This window comes from Talpa europaea (assembly GCF_964194135.1).
Source record: "Talpa europaea genome assembly, chromosome: 8".
Classification (NCBI taxonomy): Eukaryota; Metazoa; Chordata; class Mammalia; order Eulipotyphla; family Talpidae; genus Talpa; species Talpa europaea.
The window spans coordinates 49,740,603-49,767,781 of NC_140075.1; the positions used below are offsets into that span (position 1 = coordinate 49,740,603).

A 27,179-nucleotide genomic window follows, 5' to 3' on the forward strand; every position below is an offset into this window, starting at 1 on the left:
CACTTTTAATAGTTTCTAAATATTCCTTCCTGTTGAAAGTAAGTATCAAACCCTCTGATAATTACTCTAACATTGGAAACTATGGTGGGTGGTGGGAGGCTGTTTCAAGGCATGCATCTATCGATATACCTGCCTAAGAGAGGATATTCACTCTGAAGTATTCTTTCTGGGGAAGTAAGGACCATTGCCTTTCAGGACCCAAGATCAGGCTGGAGACTGCCTGAGTCTGTTGTAGCTTACGTGCCTACAGTTGCATGGAATTACCTGATTATGACCTGTTTTAAAAAACATATTTTGTATTTATAACTTTGAAAATTTGCCTAAGAGAATTGCTAACAGACACATACTGATCCTTAAAGTACTTCTCTAGGACTTGGAAAAACAGTCTATTTTAAAATAAATGGGTAAAGGGAAAAAAAGGTGAAAAATTCTCCTGTCCGATACTGAGGGCTGCTCGGTGGAAACTATAGTTTCTTGCTCTAATGCCTCAGCTCTTTTCCTTATTGAGGGGGCAACTCTTGAATGGGATATTCTACTTGAAATTAGTTTTATAAAAACAAGTTGATAGAATATAATTTAGAAATGATTTTTGTTAACTTTAGAAAAGTTATTTTATGTGGTACTGAATTATTTTCCAAGTCATTCAAATTATCAGGGTAGCTTTTCAAAAACAATTTCTTGTCAATATTGTTCAGGTTTTCTTATCCCTCCCACTAAATTCTGGAATTTAGAAGAAGGGAGAATAATGATCAAATGTGAAGTTCTCTGTAGCATATTTTGACAACCCATTCATTTTATGCTTTGAACACAGTTATTACTCATTTGAAATTTAAAGTGGTGCATTTGAAGTTTAAAGTGGCAATTAACTGGGGGACACGGGAGACAAGAGAAAATATTATATGTACTAGCTCTTTCATTGAATCCAGACTCCATGTATAGGTCTCAAAGTTGGGTTAGAGGAGTTGGTGGATTTTCCAACCCAACTGCATTTTGTTTTAAAAGTCAAGGAAGTTGTAAGTGACTGAATCCTTTTTCACCCTTAGTATTAAGTTAGAAAAATGTCTTAAATATTTACAGGTAGGTCGATACACACACACACATAAAAATACATACTCATGTATATGTATGTATGCATAATTGGTTCATGGAAGTGTTCACTATGTGTGAAGGTTATAGTGTTTTCAACTTTATACTTTAATATCACAGGGGATTATGTTTACAAATCAAGATGATATAATCATCAGTAGAAGTTTTCCATTTTTGATTTGGAAAACTATTCTGTTTGTGTGATTTTGTTGATTTTTTTTTTTGTCGCATCCTTTTACTTGCATATACTCCATCTGTTTGTTTTAACCCTACTCACTAGCAATAGCTTATTATAATTATCCATCTGTCACCTTGGCTTTGAATGCTGCTTAATTTTACTGTACTTTTGAGGCATTGATGTTGGTTTTGATCAGGAGAAATCTTTGGCTGACTAGATTCAGAGCACTGTGAGTTTGCAATTGCATTTGTGGTTTTTTTTGTTTGTTTGTTTGTTTGTTTGTTTTTTTGTTTCCCATAATCTCCAATCACTTTCCTTTTATCTAGAGAAAAGTCAGTGGGAAAAGAGTTTGGAAAGGATGAGGTATTATTTCTGATTCAACACTTGGTTATATTTTAGTATTGCAGGGATAAGAGTATGATTTTAGATGACTTCAGCTTCCAGTAATTTGATAGACACCCCACCCCCATTAAAAACAAGTTGATTTGTATAAATTGGGTGAGGAAAATTACTCAGTTTTAAATTTTGTACCACTATAGGCTGAAGTGTTTCTTAAACAGGTGATTTGAAATTCCTCCTGGAAAGTAATAGAATTGTAGCTAATGTTTATTTCAGCCTAGTTACTAGCTGATAGATTACATAGTTTATAATCTTTTTTTGTTTTTCATCTTTTAAGAACTCATTCTCAAAGGGAAATGAGAATGAGAACAAATGAGAATTTGTTTTTAGTTAGTTTGGAGGTTAAGTGAAAATTAGAAAGAAAAAACTCATAAAGTAACAGAACTAACCTCCAAATGAATGGAAAATATGATAAATGGTCAATACTTGGAAAGATCTGAAGGATCAGTTTCACTGCATTTTTGGTACAACATCATTGGAATGTAGTTGTCATTTTTTCCAGTATAAAATCCAATGATTTGGCTGTCTAGTTTTCCCCTGCCGATAGTGTGTAAAATCGGGGATTTGAGTTTTTGTCTTCATCTTTGAATAACCACAGTATTCACTTCACCCTTAACTGAAACAAACCTAACCCTGATTTGTCAAATTGCAAACAAGGAAATTCCAGGTTTAGGAAAACCTGGAGTGGTGGAGGTGACTAATACTGGAGGGGGTTGCTGGCTACAAAGCACATTTTCTCAACATTTTCTCAGAAATAGTGGATGGAGCAGAGGAGATGCAACTAGTTTCATTTGGGAGCAGTTTGGTTCTGAAGACAGTCATGAATTAATAATGGGGGAAAGAGATGGAAATCTCAGAGGCATTCTGAACTTTTATTCAAGAAAGTTTAGTTCATCAATAGGCCCTTTATGAAAAGAGGTTTTATTGACAGTAAAGCATCTATACATTGAAAACTTTCAAACTCTGCATTTTGACAACTTCACGCACATTGCTGCTTCCAGATTAACACTTAAAACACATTTCCTTTTGAAAGTGCAAGATTTGCGAAGAGACTTGTGTATTCACTTGGTTATTCTCCAGTGAAAAACTGAATTCTGGGTAATCTCTATGGTTCCTTAATCAGATTTAACATTTTCAATTCTTTCTTGGTGTTTCTGCATGCTTTATCTGAGTTGCTGTAGCTGTGTTATTACACTTTATTTGCTACTTCTGTTTTTCTCTATACGTTTTGGTAGTTCAGCATTTAGAAACTTTTCTTTCTGATTCAACACTTAGTTGTGTGTTAGTAGCTGTCATTTGTTTTATAATTTGTTATTTTACCCTTTTATTTTCCAAATACATTTAAAGGGTTAATTAAATATTTGTATTTTAATATATAGACCTTTGAGACTCTCAGGTATAGATAATACTTAAAATGGATTCCTAACTGTGCTATTTTTGTATCTGTCACATGTACGTTCTTATGACTCAAAGAAAAATTAGTAAATCCTTCCTAATTTCTAGAATTAGTTTATGAGTTTGTTATCCTTTGTTGGTGTGATTAGATTTTATGGGTACAGCTGTCTTATGAAGAATGCCAGATACTGAATTTAATTCACTAACAAGTAGGACATTGTAAAACAGTATAAATATATACAGCTTTTTCAGCAGGAAATGGTAATATGTTGATTTGCACTATAAGTGAGTTTAATTTACCTCTTCATATCCATAGAAAAGAAAAACTAAAGAAATGTGAAAAAGTCTAGTCTGTCTTCTTTTTAGTACATCAGGTGTCCTTTTTAAAGGCAGTTAATTCAGGGGCCTTCTTGGTGGCACAAGATGTTAAGGCAAAGCACTACGAAGCTATCAGCAGTGTGCAGACCTCTCCTGTTTCGCCCACTGCTCCCCTCAGCAGTATATTTCAGTCAGTCTGCCTGTTCTGCTCCTGACTCTGCCTCTGGTGAATCCTCTCACCACTACCCCGCCCCCAACCCTGAACCTCTGGCCTGTATTCCAGCTCTTGTATGCATAAATAAATAAATATTTAAAAAAAAATAAAGGCAAGTTAATTCAAAGACCACTTGTTACTTCATATTTAAAAAAATCCCCCTTTTCTTTTGTTAGATTGGACACAATTAACATATTTGGCTGCCAAGTGATTATTTCAAACAGTTTCAAAATGTCTCCCAAACTGACTTTTAATGTGCTTTCCTCCTAAACTTCAGACTTTCTTATTTCAAACAAAAAAACAGGTTGTGAATTTGAATATAAACCATGTAAAACCAAAATTTAAATGGTTCTAAACGTATGCAGCAAAATTGGTACTTGGTGAAAAATATATTTATGAACACATAGGCTTGTGTTTACATAAGAACAAAGCCTTGAACTCTTCTCTTTCAACCTAAGTAACATTCTTAATTTTGTTTCTACTTTTATACATTTTCTCTAAGTTCTATCCTTTTTAGAAAAAGAATTTTTTAAAGTTTTAATGTATGACTCATTTTTCCTATTCCAGTAATGTACTCTTCTGATTAGAGATTTCAGCTAATTACCCTAAAGTCAACTTATCTAAAATTTTATTAATCTCCAAGTTTAAAAGTCCACCAAAAAAAAAAAAGTCCACCAAAAAAGCATGAGCAAAATGCAGTTGTCAAAGTTTCAAACATTCTAGGAATGGTCTACATTGTATCTTCATGGTTAATAATAAAATCTTGAGTAAGGAAGTGAATGTAGCATTTCTTTAAAGTGAGTTTAGCATTTGGGAAACTTTTTTTTTTTTTTTTCTATTTGTGGAACATCTCTGAAATGTAAATAGACAAACCACATAACCCATAGTCAGATAGCCTGGGATGACAGATTTTGTTTCCAAATGTGCTTTGTTTCAAAAGCACATTTAAAATTTTTTCATTGTAAAAGCACAGTGTTAACTTCTGCTTCTGAAAGTGGGTCATAGGGGATAGATGACCTCTGTTTTTTCTCCATTGAGTTGCGGCACTTGAGTGGAATCTTGTTGCTGTCCTTCATTGAAGGCTAATGTCCTAGAACGCTGAATTTTTTTCATAGCTCCCTTGACTGCCGCCAGGCTGGACTTTAAAAGAACTTGAGTGGGAACCAGATGTGGAAAACCTCAGCTGAAGGTAGCTGCTATTGCTCGTGGGCCAGGCATCAGACTTCCCCAAGAAACCCAAGACAGAATGGAAAGCTGTGTGGGCTCTAAGTTATAGCACCCACAGGGCAAAAATGCATCAATTCCGTTTATGCTGCAGGTCAGGGCAGCTGGCTGGCCCTGGGAGAGTTAATTTGAAGGCTGGGAAAGGTCCTGTTGCCTACTCTTTCCCACACTCCCGCAATGGTATCCTTTCACCCATTCACAAGCCTGGGGCAACCCCCTATTCTCTTGAAAGAGAAAAGATTATGTTATTAATGTCTGTGAGCTAATTTGTGTTTAGTGTAAAGGAAATTTGTCAATCTGTTCTTTCTCCAAGTAAAATTATATCTATTCTTCAAATGAAAGGTAACTCAATACTGGTCATTCCAAGCTTCTTTTCTCTTTCAGGTCTGTAAACCATGGGCTTGGGTCAAGTTCAAAGTTTTCTTCCCTCTGTTCTGGCCACACTCTCCCTCAGGCTACCTCCAGCTATACCACTGGTTTCTGAGAAAATCTGATAAGCAGTGCTTTGTGCAAGTGCTCATTGCAATTTCCTCACTGGAGACTCACTGCCAGGTCCTTGCCAGCTCTTGTGTCCTTGTGCCACCCTGGACAATGCAGAGACCTCAGGTACCATTTTTCCTTCTCTTCAGAGTGCAAGGAGAGCTCTTCTCCCCAGACTAAGGGAGAGGGAGGCTATTCTCATCCTTCTTTCACTGGAATGGAAAATAAGAATTGTGTTTTGCTATTCCCAACAGTGACCAAGTATGTGTTCTTCCCTTATCCTTGGCCTGTATTCAAACTTCTCTTCCTCCAGGCTGGGAAGGAAATGTGCCCCAACCCCCTGCTTGAAGTCCAATTGCCTAGTACCTGTATCCCCAACACCCTAATCTGCCCCCTCATTTTCTGAACTTGATCCAGTCTGGCTGTCACCCCATACCTGGTTGCTAAGAGCTCCCTGTCCCTGTATATATACAATAGGTGGGGGGAAGGGCAGGGCCACTTTTCCCTACTAAATCTTGTAAGGTGCATTTCATCTCTAAAATTTGGCTTGATTTTTCTACCATTAATAAATAAATGCCTCCACATGACATTTTTCCAGATAACTAGTCATTGCTTTTTAAATATAGGTATAATTTCAGGGTATGAAAGCTTTCTAATATAAAATGCTCCATGTACCTCTGATTGGTTTTAGAAGTAATAAATTACAACAGTGAAGTCCCTGTAAACCCCTCCCTGATCTCCCCTTTCCATTTTTCTACAGAGATAATAGCTATCCTGTTGTTACCTTGTGCATATTTTTATACTTAGATTACAGGTGGAAGTATGTGTAAATGATACCTATAATTGTTTTAGGAATTTTTGCAATTTAATATAAGTGGTTTGACTGTCAATTTCAGCAGTTGTTGTTTTGACATTTTGTTTTCACATTCACCCAGGTTGATACACATGTCTCTTGTTCGTTGCTCACTAGTATTCCTTATATACCAAACTATTTTCCTAGTGGTGGACATTTCCACGTTGCTAGTGTCTTCCTCTGACCTTTGAGGATCAGACTTCCCCAGGGAGACATGGGCATTCTTGTACATGTTTCTTTGGGAAGGCCTCATCTTTAGAAGCCAAATTTTGATTTTAAACCCTTTTAAAATTAGTCTTTGTGAATCTGGGTAAGTTGCTGCATCTCTTCTCCCCCTCCACCCCCTTTGTTTTCCTAGGTACAAAGAGAGGACTAGACTCAATCTCTAAAGGTACTACACAGGCCTAGGATTTTATAATATCTTATGTACTTGCTTCCTTGTCTTCTTATAGCATGTAATATGAATAATTGTTTAGGGTTAAGAATCAGGTCAGAAAAAAAAAACCCTCTGTGTTTTGAAATGTAAGAATAGAAATGGTTTTGGGTCCCTTATAAATCTTTTCTTACAATTTGTTATATTATTGACTAGATACATATTAAGGAGAAAATTGTCAGTGCTTTAAAGTCCTCCAAAAATTATTGTTGAGGCATATTTGAGTAACGTGGAAGCATCATTGGAGTTTTGTCTCCTGCACATAGTTGTTGGGCTGTGTTGCCAGAGGGCAGGCTGCAGCACAGCCCACAAGTTCAGGGGTTGCTTATGAGGTGAGATGACACAGGGTTGTCAGTTAGAACACGAATTATTATTCTGTGCTGCCACAAAATGATAGTTTCTAAAAGGCTATTGAGTTATCTAGGACCTTTTGATCCTAAATGTCATGCCCTTCAGAAGCTATGTATTTTTGAGATATCATTCTTTTAAATGAAAAAAAATAGCCGCTCCCTTACTGCCAGGATGAGCTGTGGTACTTTCTACTTTGGTATGACAGCCCCCTCTTGCTTTACAGTCTCTGATCGTCTAGGCCTCCAACACAAGCCAGGTCTTTGAAACTGTGGGCAGTGAAGATCCCTGCCATGTTGGCAGCTACTTGGGTTGCTTGTTGTCCTTTTTTCCTTCATATCTCTGGTTTGGGACTGAACACTAGAAGAAATTACCTCCAGAGAAGTCCTGTAGTTATCACTAAATTTAATTAACATTTATGTCAGGCTAGTGATGACCATTATGATTTGTCCCTTTCATATAACTATGAATATAAAATTGTGTTAATTAGATAGATATATGAGTATTATTCTAATGGATATTATGATTGATTCTATTACCTTTTTATTCTTCTGTTTTTAGCATCCCTGGGGCATGACCCAACTCTAGAGATGGGCCTTGATAATCTAAATTTAGGGATGGGTTTAAATTAATCCAATCTCGGTCACTGCCCACTGCAGTAATTGGTTCAGGAACTTAGCATTAGCCCCAGAATATGACATTCCCTTGGTTTGAATCCAGAAATGAGATGTGGAATAAAAATTGCTTGAGGCTTTGGCAAACATTTCCTCACTTTTAAGAGAGAGACACAGGAAGATGATCTCTTTTTTTCCTCAGTATTGCTGTTGTGGTCAGGAACTGCTATCAGTCAGATGAAATTGATACTCCCAGGAGGGCAGATCCAAAGGAGGTACAGAGAAATGAGCCGGAACTATTAGATTGAGCCATCCCTGAACCTCGACTCACCATGGGGCTTGTTATATGAGTCAACAAATTACCTTAAGCTGGTTTGATTTGGGGTTCTGTTATTTGCAGCAGAAACATCCTAATTGATATAATTATATTATAATCTTATGACTGGTTATCCTTTTACTCCTGGAGTGACCTCAGAAATTTGTCTTTTCTTTACTTTTTAAAGTGAATCCTATTCTGCTGATATTATTGTCGAACTCATCTTTATTATTACTACAGTACACTAAGAAAACTGAACTTCCAAGATTTTTTTAGTTTTCTCCATATTTAGTAATATAACCTTTACTTAATTCCATAAGGGTATTTAACCTTTCATTTAGTGTCTACCGTGTACATGTTTCTCTCCCAACCTGACTGGCAAAGAGAGGATGTACTTTGCTTGATGTGAGAGCAGTTCAGAGCAATAAATTAATAAGCCCAATAACACAGGGTTGAATTCTGTGCAAAGGTAGGCCTTGAAGTTGGGATGAACATGGCTGAGTGGAGAGCAGAGAAGGGAAGGAGAGAGAGGACTGCATGGGTGGAGTGGCATCCTCAGAGAAGGCTGCTGAGTAATGTGGCCATGGACATGGGGGTTGGTAGGATGGGGGAGGGAGGAACTGAGAGAAGCAGAAGGCAGAAGTTGGAGAGAGGCTTTGATGATTGGAGTGCCAGAACATTCATCCATATGAAAGATCATTGCTAGGCTGAAGGTTGGTCCCACAGCTTCTTCAATAGTGATATGACCATAGGGATTATTGAAAGTTGTTCTCTCAGTGGCATGTAGGAGAATTAGACCAGAGAGATGTTGGCACAGTGACCTGGGAAGCAGTTATCAGCATCCACATGTGAAATAACAAGAGCTGTAGCATAATAGAATCTGAATATTAATATCTCACATTTATATGGAATTTCAGAGTTCCCAAAGCATATTCCAACATATTATCTAATTAGAACCTCTTAACCCTTTTTATAGATGAAGATATAGAAGTTCAGACCAGTTAAGAAACCTCTTGTAAGTTAGTGGCAATCTGTAAGCCAGGTCTTTTGACTTCCTTGTGTAGCACTTTTCAGTGATAACATAAATGATATTTTCTATTTTTAGTGAAATTCAAGTTGGGTTAATTTGTGCTCTAAAGAATTTTCTAGCAACTGGCTCTTAACAGCAGCATAAACAAAAGCAAAATACCGTAGTTCACAACTCTTACAAACATTGAAAACCTCTGAAGAGTGAAAAGATGGTTAAGTATCACAGATAATGGTAAAACCTCCTCAAATAACAGAAAGGTAATACTTCTAACAAATACAAATAACAAAAGGGTAGGTCAGTAGAAAGTTTCCTAAATGTTTTTAAATGAATGGGGAGTAACTGAGACATTAAGGGAGCCTCAGAATGACTTTGTTGAGTGACTGTGGAAAAGTTACCCCTGACTCCCAGCAACAGGCAACAAGAGCCTTGAAAGAATACGAGTTGTCATCTTAATAAGCCAAAATACGAAAAATATTCATTCAACAGGCATTTTAATTTACATCTTCACTTATTTAAAATGTGAATGAGCTATTCAGTGATAGAATACTGGACATTAGCCTTCTATTGAGAAAAGTTTTTTTTCTAAGTATAGAGTAGGCATTTTGAAAGCCATGAATTTTTTCTTTTTTATTGTGGTTAAATAAAACACATAACATGAAATTTACCGCATTATCCATTTTTTAAGAGTGAAGCTCAGTAGCTTAAGTATATTCACAATGTTGTAAAACACATCTCCAGAACTTTTCCATCTTGCAAATCTGAAATGCTGTAGTTGTAAAACAAACTTTTTATGAATCTGGAAAATCATAAAATAAAAAAAAACTTTTCTACTAAGAAACATTTGTTGAGTGCCTCCCAGGTATTGGGGATTGTTTTTGATGCCAGGACCAAAAAGAGATAAAGGATAGCAAAGAATTCATTGATGGTCTTTGTTACACTGTCTTTCTTGGTATATAAAAAGATAAATCACAATAAAAATTAATGTGTGGAGTCTTAAATGACTGATGGTAACAATACAACAGTAATATTCATGCTATTTGTTGCTAAGTTTTTCTTCTGCCTCCATAAATCCTGTAGTGCTATAGTACCTTGGAGGAAAAATGAGCCCCATAATCTGGGGATATTGAATATCTGATTGTGTATGTTAATGATACATGGTTATTAGTGAGGGGAGAGAATGATTGAGAAGCTATTCTGCTAAGTTAGCTTGGGTGTGACTGTTGACTATTTAAAAATTCACAAGAATACCTACAAAGGTTCCCTGGGGGAAAATGCCACAAAAAGAAGAGGAAATCCAGTAGGTTTATACCCATGGCTTATAAAGTTGGTGCAGAGCAGCCTTTTTGAGTCCTCTCAATGTCTGTGTGGAAACATTATAGTAATATAGCCTTTTCATCCACCCCTTTTCCAAAAAAACTGCAGTTAATGTTTATGTGAATGTAGAGAATACATAATTTATATGTTTTCTTGAAATGTCTTGGAAACCACTCTAAGGGGATCTGTATAGAATGCAAAAAAAAAAAAAAAAAGGAAAATCTAAATCAAAGCTGATAGCTAGATGTTGAGATTTTAGCAAACTGCATCTGAGTTTTATCCCTAACAGTAGTGCCTTCAGAAAGAATAGTAATTTATTCCTGTAAGTCATAGAGCATGCTTCTATTTGTCAAAGACTTTGTGGTTCTTTGTAGCTGAAATTGCTAAGTCTTGAGCTATCGTAGTGGGAGGAAATAGGTGAGGGAGGAGTATATGAACTTTTGAAGTGCTAAAACTCCAAAAGATTTTTCACCAGCTACCATTAGGCACTGTCAGGCCCTGTTGAGTGTGGCTTACAGCTTAGAATTACCTGGGGGAGCTTTTAAAATGACAAATACAAAGGTCCCACCTTCGTTTGACCAGTGAAGTCAGAATTTTGGTAAGGGAAAAGGCCTAGTGTTTTGTTTTGTTTTCAGGGTAATTCTAAAGTGCAGCCAGCACTGAAAATCATCCTAACTATTTCAGTTTTGACCAGTAAGATAAAGACAATATTTCTTAAAACATAGTATATTTTAAGTATGCAGACTTTCCTGTCTTACCTGCAAATAGGTGTTCTGTTTTTCATTAGCTAGTTATAGATTCTAAAGAAATAAATGGAAGGAGCTGGAGGAAGACATTACAAGGAGATCCTTGACCTTCTTTAGGGAGGATGGGGCTTGAAGGGTAGAAAGCATTGTTTATGTGTATTTCAGGAAGTGGAGAATATGGCATGTTCTCAGTCTCACTGCCTCAAATTATGTAACTTTGAGGGATGTGATCCATTTGTGTCAAAATAATGAGGCATATAATACATTGCATTTAACATGTGTGGGAATTCTTTGCTGGGTAATTAGCATTCCTTTCCTCAGCCTGTATTCAGAGGAAACATACCATTCACACCCTCTCTGTGTTCACATTTTCCAGTGCGTTGGAGAGCTTTTTTTTTTTCAATAGAAATCTTTGTCTTTTTCCAAATAAGACTTGGATTATATTCGAAGAAATTTAGCATGTCTTTCTTTTTTTGGCAGGGATTGATTTTAAAATCAGAACGATAGAACTGGATGGAAAGAAAATTAAGCTTCAAATATGGTAAGTAACATGTATAAACAGAGTTCCTGCTCTAACTGTTCATTGAAAGTGGAATTAAAATGTGAACTGTGGTTTGAGGTATCCTGTGATCGCTAAAACATTTTTATCTGAGCCAAAAGGAATGCATAAGTAGTCAAAGGTGTCTCCTCCATGAGTGGGAAAGGAAGGAGTGATATCACTAAGTCTTATAGCCAGAAGAGATCTGAGACTTTGTTCTTCCAGAATGCCAGAGGAAGAAAACTAAATTATAAAGAATATAAATTACTTTTTCATTCCGCTTGTTGTAGCTGTAATATCAGGTAAGGCAAAGTAGTCAAATGATAGGAACCCTGAATTGGAAGTATAAGTGTTGGATCATAGGGCAGTTCACCCCAAAATGTGCCAAAGTGGCATATTGTTTATATTGAATTAAAGTTGCTTAATAAATAACCAGTGCAAGAATGACACTGGCCCTCTCTGACTCCTTGAAAGCAGGAAATAAATCTTTGTACCAGATGGTAGAAAACATCCTTATCTTCACAGACAAAGAATTCAGGACCTGTTTAGCCTAGGCAAATAAAGTCTGCTTAATTTCTCATTAAATTAGTGTCCAAATCTGGAGTTTCTTTGTCCAGTAAATTCTTCTCCAGTTTGTTGTTTCTCTGACTAAAAGGTATGTGAACTTATTGCTTTGTTTATTTCACATGTCATATATTCATGGGCCTCCTTCTGCAGGAAATTCATTTTTTCCCTCCTATTAATCCGCCTGCATCAATTTAATTATTAGACCAGCCAAAAGAACCATGAAGGGTAAGGGGGGATTTTCCCCTTCTCCAGCACATCACTGTCTCTGAATTGACGCATACCAGTTGCTTCCCTTCTTAGGGCCTGTTTTTTCCTAATTTGTAAATTGATTGGTTAGACTCAGTTCCCCTCCAGCTCTCCTATTTCATAGTTTATCTGCATATTTGTTGTCATTAAATTAGAAAAAAAAATGAGCAACGCTGGACTGGAAAATCAGAGAGTAAGTCATGCCTCTCAATTCTCATGCTGCAATGTGCAAGACAAAGATTCTGTGTTCACCCAACTCTCGTTAATTCCTGAAAAATTTGTCAAACTGCAGGAATAAATGTGTTTCTTTCAGATTGCCAGGTTGAATGTTTTTGGCTTCAAGCCAGAAACTCTTCTTAAATTTTTTTTTTAACTTCCTATAAACTGGTTGATTTCTTAAATACAAGGCCTTTGGTGGAACCATATAGATTTGGAGACTTGAGGAAAGTTTTTGATAATGTTTACTGATCTGATGTGTGGGGAGGAGAGTACTAGATAAGGTATGTAGTAGCCTAGACTAAGAAGGAGGCAGGGCAAAAAAGTAATATATATATTAGGGTTTTCCCTTGGGTTGTTTTTCTTCTTTGAATCTCAGGACTAGGATAGAATTAGAACATCAGATTGAAATCCACTTGCTCTTCTTTACAGAGGAAGAAACTAGGACTAAGAAACTAGGAAGAAACTAGGAAGAAACTAGGACTAAGAAACTAGGACTAAGCCCATTTGAGGGCCTATGTGTGGGTTAGTGATTAAGCTGGGACAGCTATCCAGACCTTCTGGAACATCACACTTCAGCTTCATGTGTTAGCCTAGGATAGTAGTTCCCAGGATACTTCCTTAGCAAACTTTGTGAAAGTTACCCCAAGCTCTCCTTTTCATCTATTGGTATTTAGTAAGAAACCAAATATTATAAATATATCCAAAAAAAATTTTTTAGAGGGAAGCAAAGAGAATTTCTTACCCTTTGCGGGATAGTCCTGATTATCCCAGTTAGGAATGTTTGTAGGGGTGATCAACTAATTAGAACTAAATATAGAGTGACCATAACAACATGACCCTATTTGTCAATACTCAGCAGCAAAATAGTCTCCATTCAGCCTTTACAACTTACATGTGTGTGGTAGACTCTCTTCTCCATCCTCACTGCAAAGCTGGTTCTAAATAAAGTAGTGTGTTAGAGTCAAGAAGATAGGGTTGGTATGCTCAAAGATGACTGACTTCTATTTTCCCTACAATTTGTTGCTGTGTACCAAACAATTGCCCTGTGTTCTAATCCTGATGAGTGAAAGAATGGTGGGGTTAGAGACTGTGATGTGAGGCCCGGCCCTGCACTAACAGCTCAGACCTGGGATACTGGAGTCTCATTCAAGGGTCTGAGATGCTTAGTGGCAGAGCTGTGACAACAGCCCAACCTCAGCCCTTGTCGTCTTCTGCAGAAGGAGGGTGGTAGTAGTACCCTTCACATTCGGGCATCGTGTGAGCACATGTGGAAGTATTTTCTAAGGTATGCATAAATGTTAAGATATTTATTAATGGTTCTGATTCACTGTATTTCCCTTGAGCCCTCATCTCCTGTATTTTTTTTTTTTTTAGATTTATTTATTTATTTATACAAGTACTGGGATTCAAGCCAGAGGTGCGGGAGGGTGAGAGAATTCACCAGAGACAGGACAGGGAGCAGAACAGGCAGAAGGACCGAAATACACTGCTGAGGGGAGCAGCGGGCAAGACAGCAGAGGTCTGCCGTGCCATGTGGGAATCTCCCTGGCCGGCTGGGAATCGAACCGGCACTGCAGAGGCCACAGACAGCTTTACAGCACTGCGTTCAACCCGCAGCGCCACCAGGGAGGCTCGAGCCTTCATCTCCTGTTTGGGTTCAGTGTGCATTCAGTTTCTAATACTTTTCCACTAATACCTCTTTCTCCCCTGCAATTAAATTGTACAATGTACTTTATCTTAGTAGCATAGGGAGTAAATTAGTTTTTGGCTGGAAGTGGCAAATTTAGGATTTTGACTTTTGCAGATATTAAGGAAATTTGACATCCTTTATAGGGATTGCTTTCAATAAATGTGATTAGAAACTTCTGTATTTTTCAGAATGTATTTTAATAGTATGCCATCAGCTAAAAAGGAAGAGTATATGAAAGCTTATGTAATTTTGAGATGTTGTTCTTATTTTAAAATCTTTGTAACATTGTTAAGAATTATGTGTAGAACTTCAGGTTCCCATTTGCTTATGGGCTCCATAGCTGAGAAAATTCTTGAGGTGATCCATTGTATTGTGCTCTGCTAAGCAGAATTTACACAGTAGTAAGTCTAGGCTATTTGCTTGCTTTGTACAGAAATCAGGCTTTCAGTCAAGAGAGCAAAGTGCCTTAAATCATTGGGCATTTATAAAAGGATTATAACTACCGCTAGGAGTCCAAGAATGCAGAGCTATTTTCTCCTCTCCCACATGTGTTTGATTAATATAACATGCCAGTTCCTAGCAGGACCCATGTATTTTGCTGTTGCAGCTTCTATCATCAAGGTCCAAGTTTTTACCCCAGTCATTGTTGGCTCCTGACGGCTCCCCTGGCCGATACCGCCCCCAGCTCACAGATGCCAGCAGTCTCCCTTTGTGTCTCATTCCACTTTTTTCTGACACTGCTGCATTTGTGAGCAGATCATAGTTATATCTCCTAATATAACTATGTTTAGAGTCTCTCCTCAGTCATTCCGTTGATGACTTTTAAAACCACTCCCTTCTTTGTTTCAAATTTTAGGGACACAGCGGGTCAGGAAAGATTTCGAACCATCACGACAGCATACTATCGAGGAGCCATGGTGAGTGTGTTTTAAGGTTTTGTAACTCTTCAGAAGAAAGAAAAACTTGTCGTTTGTCAAGTTTATGGCATTCAAGCTGGAGTCTAGTAAAATGGGAAAAATGGCTTTTTTGATGTGAAAACAAGATATTTAAAAGGTTTTTTAAAAATGTTTGTGTTCAATAACTCTATACTTTGTTCTTGGTTTTCTTAATATTAACTAGGTAATTAACTGGTAGATGTTTTAGAACTCCGGCATATTCTGAGTGATTGTATATTTTGTAATTTTTTTCCTTTTATCAATACCGTTGCCAAATCTTAACAAGCCACAAGCTCTGTGAGTAAGTGTGCATTTCTTACACTGCCTTATCATTCAGCCTTGCCACCGCCATCTCTTATCTCTCACCAGATCTAGCACCCACTGCTCATGGCTCATCTCTCTCAAGTCTCCTCCACAGCATTCTGCCAGCTGGCCAGGAATTAGCTGGGTGATCTGTGACTCTTTGAGACTTAGAATCTGCTAAGTCTTTACTACCAGATCCTTTTTTGTTAGATACTATACTTACCCTTGTTATCATCACCTCATTACTTGGCTATTTTCCATCCTAAGCTGCAGCATCTATACAGCCCATTTATATCGCTTTGTTGTTTCAGGGCAGATTCCTTGTGGTGCTGAGGTGTAGTGATGAATAAAGCAGCCTAGAAGCATGGTACTGAGCCATGCCTGGAATGACAGGCTCAGCCAAGGACTTCATCTCTACTCTTAGGTCTAAACTGCACTTTAGTTGAAGCTTTGGATTATGATGAGACCCAGTGTGCTCAGAGAGGCTTGGAAGTTTGAGTAACTGAGATCATGAAGCCCAGACCAGTAGATTATGGGGTACCAGCTGCCAGCATACCTAACTCATTGCTTAAAAGATTGTGCTTCTTTGATTGGTGTCAGGGTAACAGAGCTGAAGTGTGTTAGCTGTCCCCTTCCATTCAGGAAGATGTGTTCTGAATTCACAGGTCCCTCTATTATCATGCTGCCCTCCTTTTTTCTCCACTGCCACTCACACCCCATTATCAGAGTCCCAGTAATTCATTCCACAAAAAAATTGGAGATCCTTTCTTAAAAGGACATCACCTTTGCACTGTTCACCACTGGGCATTTTATATGTTTGTGTTCTCCACATCCTACCCTATAATGATTTTAAGATTGTGAGAGGTCATTATTTTAAGAAAGACAGTTGTCAGCTGCTCTCCATTTTGCTTTAGATTGGAATCATGGGGAGGGACTTGTATGCCAGGAAGAAGTTTGTTCTTTGTCCCCCAGGAGGGGCTTTAGGGTTAAATAAGAACATCTTAACAAGGTATGATTTTGAATAGTTCACTGATTTTGAGCAGAGGCATCTTATAAAACACAAGCCTTTCTATTGACTAGTTTTTTTATTTCCCAGGAGTGATAACTTGACCCTTGTGTGTGCTCATTTTCACCAGAGTGGGCGGAAACACTTAGAATATGGAGCTAATGTTTCACTTCAATATCTAGCTGTAGATCATGTATGAAGGTAGAGGTCATTGAAATGTGTTATTTAATTTAGATTTGAGGATTTTCCTTCATCTATTGCCTAGTCTTCACATTATTTCCAATGATTAGGAACTGATGCTATTCTCCGATAGTATTTTCTTTTCCATTTTGAAGATAGGGATTTTCATATCTTTTTGTTGTTGTTGTCATTCCAGTGCCTGTAACACAAAATAAATACCTGCTGAAGGAATGAGTCCTTGGAAAATTTCATATTCAAATTAACAATCTTAGATATCTCTTCAGGAGATTCTACTCTCCTTGACTCGTGGGCCCTTTACGTCATCTTTTCCATTGGGATGTTGGGCTACCATGTTCTCATTTTTAGTAAGTGGTGGTACTGGCAGGTTTAGTTTGGTTGGTTCAGGTATTCAGCATGTCAGCAAGCACTGTGCTGGAGTCTACCACCAATGCAGATTCCTTTGGTCTGTTTCAAACTGTTGAGTAACACACATAGGTATAGCAGTAATCCTGATGGACAATTGGGCTTTGGGGCAAAAAAAGGACCATAGCATTGCATTATCAGCATTTCCCATAGACCAATGCTGTCTTGTGAGCACTAAAGAAACCATTGTTATTATAGGTATATAATATATATACACACACATGTATGTTTTAAATGGTACACTTGAGTTTGTATTTTCAACTGATTCATAATATCAGTCATCTTACAAACATAGGAAAGAGTAGAAGGGTTTCTGCTATTGAAACCAAAGATGTATATTAATAATAGCAGACATTTAATGAATCCAAGCTGTTTCCTGAATGCTGGGTTAAATACTTAACAAATAATATTTCAGTAGATCCTCAAAAGAATCCTCTGTGAAAGATGTATTGTCCTCATTTTTCAAATTAGGAAATGGAGGTTGAAGGATAAATAATGTCTCAGGATCTCCAAGTCATCACAGTGGAGGCTGGGTCTGTCTGATAGACTCTGGAGTCAGTCCCCTTCACCACTGCCCAGTGTTCACACATCCTGTGCTGGCCTTCCAGAGCACCGCTTAAGGCAGTGTAGAGCAAGTTTGTCCATATAGCCTGAAGGATAGTAAAGCTATGGGTAGTTATTTGGTTAATTTTAATATTGTAGTCAGTTAGACACTTTGAATCAGGAGTTATTCTGATTTCACTTTTTTTTTTAATTGTGGTAAAATACAGTAACATAAAATTTACCACTTAAGTGTGCAATTCTCTACCTTTTTAAAAATAAAATTATTTTCTTTGATATTTGCAAAATCTTTACAGTGCAGCTAAAGTGAAACACTTGTATTTGACACTGGGAGAGGGAAGATAGAAGATAATATTGTTTGTCATTTAAATAGTAATAGGTATTTTCTGGTTGTAAAAAGTTTATGTATAGTATAGAAGACTCAGAACCCCAAAAAGTCACCCAAAAATTCTACCATCCTGGGAGACAACTTCTACTGACATTTTATTATATTTTTTGTATTCTTTTGCCTGTGTGTACCTATGTGTAATATATGGCTTATATATACTTAAGTTTATGTTTTACATTTCTTTACAAAGTTAGAAGCTACATGCTGAAGAACACTGTCCACCATGCTATAAGGTATTTTAATTTAATTATGAATGCAATGGTGAGATACCCAAGGATTTTAAGCAATGAAATGATAACTCTAGTGTCCTTATGAAGAATGGATTAGAAGAGGTTAAGAATGAAAGCAGGGAGACCAATTAAAGACTATGACAGTAATCCAAGTAAAGGCTAATTGATGAGAATATTAATAAGGTCATGTGTGGTAGTGGTGGGGGTTTCAGATTCTGGAAATATTTGGGTTGTTGGATCTACAGGACTTAGTTACTGACTCACTGTGGAGAAGATTACTCCTGGGGCCTGTTGGGCTGGCTGGCAGGGCTGTATTGCTTTTCATCAAAGTGAGGGTGCAGGAGGAAAAGAAGATTTAGAGGGCGTGGACACAACTGCATGTTTTATGTAGTCCCGTTGTCAAGGCCCACAAGGGACATCTAGGATCTGATGTCCAGTCAGTAGTCTCCAGTGTGTATTTGACCCCTAAGTATCTCTTTGGCTTCACCTGTGCCCTTCTCCCTTTGGATCTATGCTTTCTTGCCAAGCTGACCTACTTTCATGCAATATGGTGATTCTGGGCCTTCCTAGTCAGCAAGATGATTCATAACATTTCTGCCAGGCACTAACTGTGTGCATCACTCCTTTCACCCCAGCCTCAACTCCTCTGCCCAGTTCAGATCTACTGAGTCCTCAGACCCAGCAAAGGGAAGCCATTGCTGAACACCCTAGTCCTCAACCAGCTTAGATGTACTTCTGTACTCAGAGCTCTCCATGCTTGATCATAGCGTTTGTCAAAATTAAAATTACAATTTCTTGTATGATTACTGATTCATTCTCTCTCTCTCTCTCTCTCTCTCTCTCTCTCTCTCTCTCTCTCTCTCTCTCTCTCTCTTTTCTCATCATCCTTGAGAGGAAGGGGGATTGTCTATCTTGTTCTCTGCTGGTTACAATCAGTATAGCATCAGGCACACAGGTGCTCATAAAATATTTGTTGAATGGATGAATGGGTGGATGGAGCTAGCACTTAGTGTGGAAGTGGAGTTGTCTGGGGATGAGATGTTAAAATAGTTCACATCAGGGTGTTGTGAAAACATTTACTAGATAAACTTTAGAAATACCAGACATGGGATTTTTAAAAATCTGATGACATGCCTTTTATTAAATCTATATAACAAATGCATTGTATTTTTAATATCTGTATTTCTCTTGGACATATAGTGACATTTTGATCAACTCAAATTAAAAAAAAAATCATAGTTTTAAATCAGTGTGGTTAAATCTTAGTATAGGACAGAAAGAAGGCAGTTTCTTCTTGGAATTAATAAGTCCACAACAGACATAATTACCTCTTATTCCCAATGTTATCTCTGTTTTAACTTAAACACTCCTTCAACTACAGTTACAACCGATTCTTATCTGTGAGGGCTGATAGGGTGTATCACCTTTACTATAATCACTAATTCGTTAAAGGTTAACAGTGAAAACCGTATTTATCTACATGGTGAGACAATGGAAGAATTTTTGCTTCTCTATACTTTTAAAATGTATTATGAATCCCTTTAATCTTTTACAAAGATTAAAGAAGGACAAACCAATGGTTTCTGGAGAGGAAGAGTGCATTGAAGTTATATTCTTTAACTTTAAATATATAAAGTACTAAATAAAGATTTTTTTATCTCTTATAGGGAATTATGCTGGTATATGACATCACAAATGAAAAGTCCTTTGACAATATTAAAAATTGGATAAGGAACATTGAAGAGGTATGTATGGAAAGGGAATGATGATACTGGAGATCATCCTGCTGGGTTCTTGTAAAGGGCTCCTTCTGTCTCTAGAAGAGGCATCCAAACTGCTGGGAATCAGGGCACGGGCAGGTGAGCACTGTCTGGGAGCAGTGGAGGGAGAGATCTCCTAGGCTTCCAGTGTGACTCCTTTGCCAGACTGAGGGTGCACAGGGGCAGGCAGCAGAGCAATCTCACAGAATTGTAAACTTGGGCCAGATCTTATAAATAGTTTAATCCAAGTCCCCATTTTACACAGTTTACATAAGTAAACTGAAGCCAGAAAGAAGTGACTTGTCTGTGCTCATATAGTGTATAAAAAGGAAAGCTGGTATTAAAAACGTCTGATTCTAGAGTCTCTCTCTTATTCTACCATGTTGTTTGACTGAAAAATATATCTTTATTCTGGCAACTTATCGTTTTGCCCTTCTAACATTTTCTCCATCTTAGTTACTTGAAATTTGATTTAATTCCAGATTGGTTGGTATAAGATTTTTTTTTATGTCTTTGTCATTTGGGGAAGAACTCTGACTCAAATAATTTTGTACATATTTACATTAACCTACATTTATTTTTCAAGTATTTCTGAATCCAAAATACCTTCCCAGTTGGCTTACTCAATAAGTTTTTTTTTGCTTCTTTGATCCAAACCAGTATTTGACTTTTTTTTTCATTAGATAGCCATACATTTTATTTCTGCTTTTTGGAAAAAAAAAAAGACCTGAAACCTTTAAATGTCTTTCCTCCTTCTCCCATTTTTTAAACTTTTCTCTGAGTCAGACCTTGTGAGTAAAAAATTATTTGTCTTATTAAATGCATGGATAGGTTTCTGAGAGGTTAAAGTTTGTCTACTGAATAGCTGTATTTTTCTCAGGCTGTTTTTATAACACATAGTTTTCTACCCACAGCATGCCTCTTCAGATGTTGAAAGAATGATCCTGGGTAACAAATGTGATATGAATGACAAAAGACAAGTGTCAAAAGAAAGAGGGGAGAAGGTAAATTTGAACTGGAATGCATGAAGATTGGGATCTACTCAAATGAAGCAGTTATTTTCTTAATATAATTACTGATTTGTTTTCAAATTATCTATATTGTAATCTTAAAAAAAAAAAAACCACAAATAGACAGGGGCCATACTTGAATGGTATGAATTAGTATTCGAGATCCAACTCCATATACTATGTAGTCATGACTCATTCCTAAAGAATTTAGTGTTTTCTGGGAGATACAAATTGGTCTTTTTAAAGATTTCCACAGCTTAAAGGTTTAGGCAATTTCTTACATATATGTGTGAAAATGCCTGGTTTTGAAGTAAAAGTAATTCATTCTCTTAAAAAAAAAAACACAAAGGTAATAAGATGGGGGGAGTTTTGACAGTAATCAAAAGTTCCAACTCATAATTTTTGAAGAGTATTTTGCTACACATTAGATTTATGTCATTATGGATAAATTCCTTGTTACTCATTCCTTGTAACTATGGGATGTCATTTATAGGTATTTTCTTATTTTGTGTCTTGTAAGGGAAAAGACTTTATTTTATGTGCATCTTTACTTCTTTGTGACATTTTCTAAATTGATGTACAGGCTTTAATTTTTAAGTTTTGGGATTTTGCATTTTTTTTTTTTGTAGTGGTACACGTCAAATCCATTTTGATTGTCAATCTTTACTGCAAACTTTTTCCTCCTAAAAACGTACACTTAATTTTCATGTTGTAAATGAACTGAAGACAACTTGGGAGTAGATGGAAATAGGGAAGAGTTCACAGTTTGTCTCAATCAATAGAAACCAAAACAATGAGTATTAGTATTTTGTTAGTATTTTACCCACAGCAATACAAATCAATTAGTATTAGTATTTTAAGCTTTTATTTTAGTATATACCAATTTATTAAAACATAATTTAAAGTCAGAACAGAACTGAATAATTGTACTCTGGGAGCAGGTAAAGGGGGCAAATAAACCCAAGTTAATGGCAGGGGTGAGAGTTTGTCTCTTTGTTTTTCTTGTCAGTGCATTTGAGAACTAAAAATATAATAGGAAAGAAGTGCTTAATTTGTGTTTTGAGTAGAATTTGTGCCATTTTAGCTAGGATGATTGATTCAGATATCTAAATTCCAAACACAATTGAAGAAAGAAAAGAAATTTGAGAACCAAAGGAGTTCTGAACTAGATAGTCTACTTCTGGGCCTCTGAGAAACCTAAAAATATAAAAAACAACTTTCACTGAATTTAAATGTTTGTTTGCCTTTCAGTTAGCAATTGACTATGGGATTAAATTCTTGGAGACAAGTGCAAAATCCAGTACAAATGTAGAAGAGGTAAGAAATGTTTGGTGACTTGTTATGTAGTAGCCCTAGTGCTTAGGTGCCTGTACTCTGAGCAACTCCCTAAGTCTTTCTAACTTGGTATTTCTGACTTTTGTGTAGACCCAGATTGTTGAATTTCTAGCACCCAGCCTCCATATAGAATATATCAGATTGCTCCATTATGATTCAGTAATGAAAAGATAAAAGTTCAGTATAAGTTCAATTTTCCCTTTGTTTAGGATGCTGGAAATCCTGCACTCGCCAGCCCAGCATAGTGTTCTCTGTTCATTTAGCATTGTGCATGTCATCCTATAGTATGCAGCCTGTAGAAGAGAATCTTAATTACTTTCACCTCTGTACTTTCTCAAGCAAAAACATGTGAGCTCTTTGGGTAGATTCCATTAGTGTACACATTGGAAGTAGATTGATTGTGATACCTTGTAACACAGTGGGCATTTAGTAGAAATAAGAAAATAAGCTTATCAGAGAGGGGCATTGTTAATACATTTTTGGTAAGTTAACTATTAAAGCAAACCAATCATCTAATGTTTTAAGGAAGATTTTCTTCTCCATGGACAGAATTGTTGATAATATTTTTCTAAATACATTTTTTAACCTGTCATAAAAATAGTAATGATGTATTAATACATGTAATTCACTTAATAGTAATACTGATGGCTTAATAAACACTCTTTACCATAACATCATATCTAAAAATTTTGAGAGAGACTTGGGTAGTGGACACTGATTGGAACTTTTTTGGTTTTGTTTTAAATAACTAATACTCATTTTTTCAAGCTTGGCTAATGGATATTAGGAAACAGGAAGTCTCTACTGATTTATTTACACACATATAGGCAGAAAAATATTCCTTATGCTTAACACAAAAGGATTTCCTTCCATGTAAGAAGGGAACCTTCAAAGTCAGCTTTAATGGTTGAGGCAGGAGAAAAGCTCCCTCACTGAGATGGCCAACATAGGATTACTCCCATAGAATGAACTCCATGCCCTGGCCTAATGGAGCAGTGTTAGGTCACTATTATACCTGCATTCTGATTACAGCTGTGGTTTAGAGTATTGAGTTATGGAACCATCACACATTTTCTTACTTGGTTCCATGGGAGTTGCCAGAGCTGCTTATTCTGGCCAGATGTTCTGCACAGGTTAGCAGTTTCCCCAGAGCTTTAACATAGTGTGGTCAGCCTCATAAAAATGGGGGTGGCTTGATTTAGAAACTTAGACTCACAGGTATGACAGTAAGACACTGTCCGTGAGTGATATAATAGTAGTTATCATATTGTGTCTATTTGTAGAACAGTATTTGAGGCATCAGGAGTAGTTGGGAACAAAGAGGTTGACAAGCATGTAGACAATGAAGAAGCCTTAAGTCTTGGCTCTGTAGAAACAAAGTAGTAATGATAGCTTAAAAAAAGTTTGGTTGGGCCTCCCTGGTGGTGCAAGGGGTTGAGCACCACGCTATGAAGCAATCTGCAGCCTCTGCAGCACTAATTCGATCCCCAGCCGGCCAGGGAGCAACCCACATGGCACAGCAGACCTCTCCTGTCTCACCCGCTGCTCCCCTCAGCAGTGTATTTCAGCCGGTCTGCCTGTTCTGTTCCCTGCTCTGTCTCTGGTGAATCCTCTCACTCCCCGCATCTCTGGCCTGTGCCCCAGCTCTTGTATGCATAAATAAATAAATCTTAAAAAAAAAAACAAAAAACCAACGGTTTGGTTTGGGTCAAGAGACACTGGGGATAAAATGTCACTGAGATTAATCGGATTTGTCCTGCTTCCATTTGAACTGATTTTCCACAATGTAGAATTTAGCTGAACTGTAGGAATTATTGGAATTTGGGAGTGTTAAGACATGGGAAAATTTTATATTTCCAGGCATAAGAGTGAAACCAGTTTGAAAGAGAGGAGGTTATAAATAAATGGTAGAGATTTTTGTGAAGACAGATTTCAGAGCTACAGGGTAGTACATAGTTATTCATTCACCCAATAAACAGATAATCCAGCATCTCCTAGATCAGTGCTTTGCTCTGGGGAGAGAGATAGAGATGGAGCTTCTGTCCCCAGTTGCTCTTGGTATGAGGAAGCTACATAACTCAACAAGTGTCATATTAGGAGCTAGTGCTAGATATGATGTGCAGAATATACTGAATCAATGACAGGTTGATAACATTAGACAATGTTTAATTGAAAAATTAATATACAACATTCATGTGTATATTATAATTAGTTATGTTCTCTTTGCAAAAGTTCGAAGGAATGTATTTACATTTTATGACAAAATAATAAAGAGTTCTGTGTTTTTATTTTTACATATATCATATGTATTTAGTAATGTATTTTTTTTGTTTCACCTTTAGGCATTTTTTACACTTGCACGAGACATAATGACAAAACTCAACAGAAAAATGGTTTGTATTACTTATAATTTATATTTTCAGTATGCTATTTAAAATTTTTTTCTTATTTATGCTCATTTATTTGATTAAAAATATATGCCTAATTATAATCCATTCATATAAACTTTTTTTTCCCTTGACTCACATAGTCACCTGGTTGAAATTTGATTATTTCTCAGGTTTCTTATTTCTGAGCTGTTGCTGTCATAATTTTAATCTTGGAGTTGCTAAAAGTTTGCTCAAGTTTGAAACTATCAGCAATGAATCATTAGGACCACCTTAAAAGCTTATTCTGACCTGAATCCTGAACAAAATATTTTTTCCATTATTAACCACCCTTGAAACTTTATACTCCATTGGGTATAATTTCTTTGAACTAGAAATAGGAACTTCCTATCTTGTAATCATTAATATGAAAGGTGGTATTCTAAAAACATTTTTCCCCACTGATTTTCAGGAATAAGATAGCATCAGAGCTTAACTAGCCCCTTTCTAATAAAATACCAAATACACATAATTGGATCAAATCATGAAGCTTTATTTCCTTGGCAACTTTATCTTTTATTTTTTAGAATGACAGCAATTCTTCAGGGGGAGGTGGACCAGTAAAAATAACAGAAAACCGATCAAAGAAGACCAGTTTCTTCCGTTGCTTGCTTCTTTGATGAACTCTTTCTGAGAGACTACAGCACACCTAGAGGACCCTTTCCTGCTTCTCTGAAAGCACAGGTTACCCAGCCTCAGAATCACACCACCTAGCTGCTGCTGAGAGCATCACTGAACCTAGACCTCTGGACAGAGAATGCCAAGTGGATTCCAGCCTCACAGCCTAGCAAGATGACAGGCTCCTTGTTTCAAATGTGGAAGCAATGATGTGGAGACACATGCAGGACTCACCTTGTATTTTCTTTGTTTTATTGCCTATCGCAGAAGCTGCTATCTTTCTTTTTCATTTTGCACATCAGTATTAGCCTTTCCCATTTACAGCACGGTCTGTGACTTGTATTTGCACGCTTTTGTCTCATTAAGTCCTAGACAAACTTGTGCACTTGGGGATGTTTTTAAAAAGGTGGAACCTTGAAAGCAGAGGTTAACATACTGCGACGTAAAGGACATTTAGTCTGGTTCAAATGCCAAATGTTATTGCATTGATAGCATTTATCAAAAGCTCTGATTAGTGACTTTCCTAAATAAGAATCTTTAAGCTCTGATAGGATTTTTCTTAAAAATTCATAAAAATATCCATCTAGTCATCAGAGACCACAAATTCTTTCTATGAATTGTTTGGATCTTTGCTTCATTCCTGATCTTGCCAGTGTCTGGATAGCCGAATAAATCACTTTTTCAATTGATTACCGCTGCCTAATCTATAGAACTGCATTTGAAAATCACCTTAATCTCATTTTTTTCTTGGGGTTTGTATGTGCTATCTCTTCCTGTGTTTGACTGGGTGTAATCACTCAGTTATCTAAAATATATCCGAACATTGGTGTCTGTTTCTAATTGTGAACTTGTTGAAATTTTACAGACCATTTAGGGTTTTATTTCAGCATCTAATTATGTTTCTGTCACATCAGCATATGTAATATATATTTTCTTAAGTTTTACTCCTTAACTTGCTGGTTTTAGTTGTAATACTTAGTTCTTTATCATATGTTCCCTCTGCAAGAGTTCACAAGAATTAGATTTAGATTTTAGTTTGCAGAAAGCTTACCAATAGGAGAACAAATTAACTTTTTGATATAAATTTAATAGAGATAGCTCTTGCTTAGTTATTTGGTTCTGTTCTTATTCGGGTGTTTGTTTTTTTTTAAGGAAAAGTAGTTAGAACTAATGCAGCATCTAGGAAAAGTCTTGCCTTTTCATTAGACAAAGTATGAGTAAGGTTTTAGTTTTGAAACAGCTGTTGAATTTGTAGAACCCCACTTCCACCTGTTCAGGTTCATTGCTATAGAACTTGGTCCAGTCATTTGCACCAAAGCCAACCAAAAGCTTCGCTGCCTTTCTTGTCAGACACTGGGACTGGTAAGCCTTTTATGGATGAAACCATCACATAAGGGAAAAAAGCATTTAGTGTTATCTTATGTGCCAAATTCAGATCATGATGTTGTTGCTCTTATTCTAGCCTTCAGTGTCATAACACAGCAGGGAGAAAGAAAGAGAGGATTAGGGAAATGAGTTCTGTCAATTATTCTTCTTATTATGTCTATTTTGCTTCACAAAGGTCACCATCATGCTTGATACACTTAAGAATGGGAGATGAAAGTAGAAATGCTTTGTTTACTACCATAGAGAATTCTGCTTCAAATTAAGAAGTATCATTAGAAAACTTGAACCAGTTAACCTTTACTACTTGTTTGGAAACGTCTGCACAATTTCGTGGCAGCAGTTATATCAGAGCTATTTTTGATGGATACACTAAACTTATTGCTGACAAATTTCGGCCTCCTTGATTTCTT

General features: G+C 36.7%; 1 protein-coding gene across 1 annotated transcript in view; it reads left to right on the forward strand.

Moving 5' to 3' along the window:
• The window catches only part of RAB8B (RAB8B, member RAS oncogene family), a gene marked incomplete at both ends in the record, with an annotated part of 58,230 nt that extends 32,845 nt beyond the window's left edge, over window positions 1-25,385 (forward strand). The window contains 7 exons of the mRNA XM_084239812.1: window positions 11,429-11,489; window positions 15,065-15,125; window positions 19,902-19,979; window positions 20,909-20,998; window positions 22,256-22,321; window positions 24,682-24,732; window positions 25,293-25,385. Coding sequence (XP_084095938.1) covers window positions 11,429-11,489; window positions 15,065-15,125; window positions 19,902-19,979; window positions 20,909-20,998; window positions 22,256-22,321; window positions 24,682-24,732; window positions 25,293-25,385 — 500 coding nt within the window. The remainder of the gene's footprint in view (window positions 1-11,428; window positions 11,490-15,064; window positions 15,126-19,901; window positions 19,980-20,908; window positions 20,999-22,255; window positions 22,322-24,681; window positions 24,733-25,292) is intronic.
• Window positions 25,386-27,179: the final 1,794 nt, after the last annotated feature.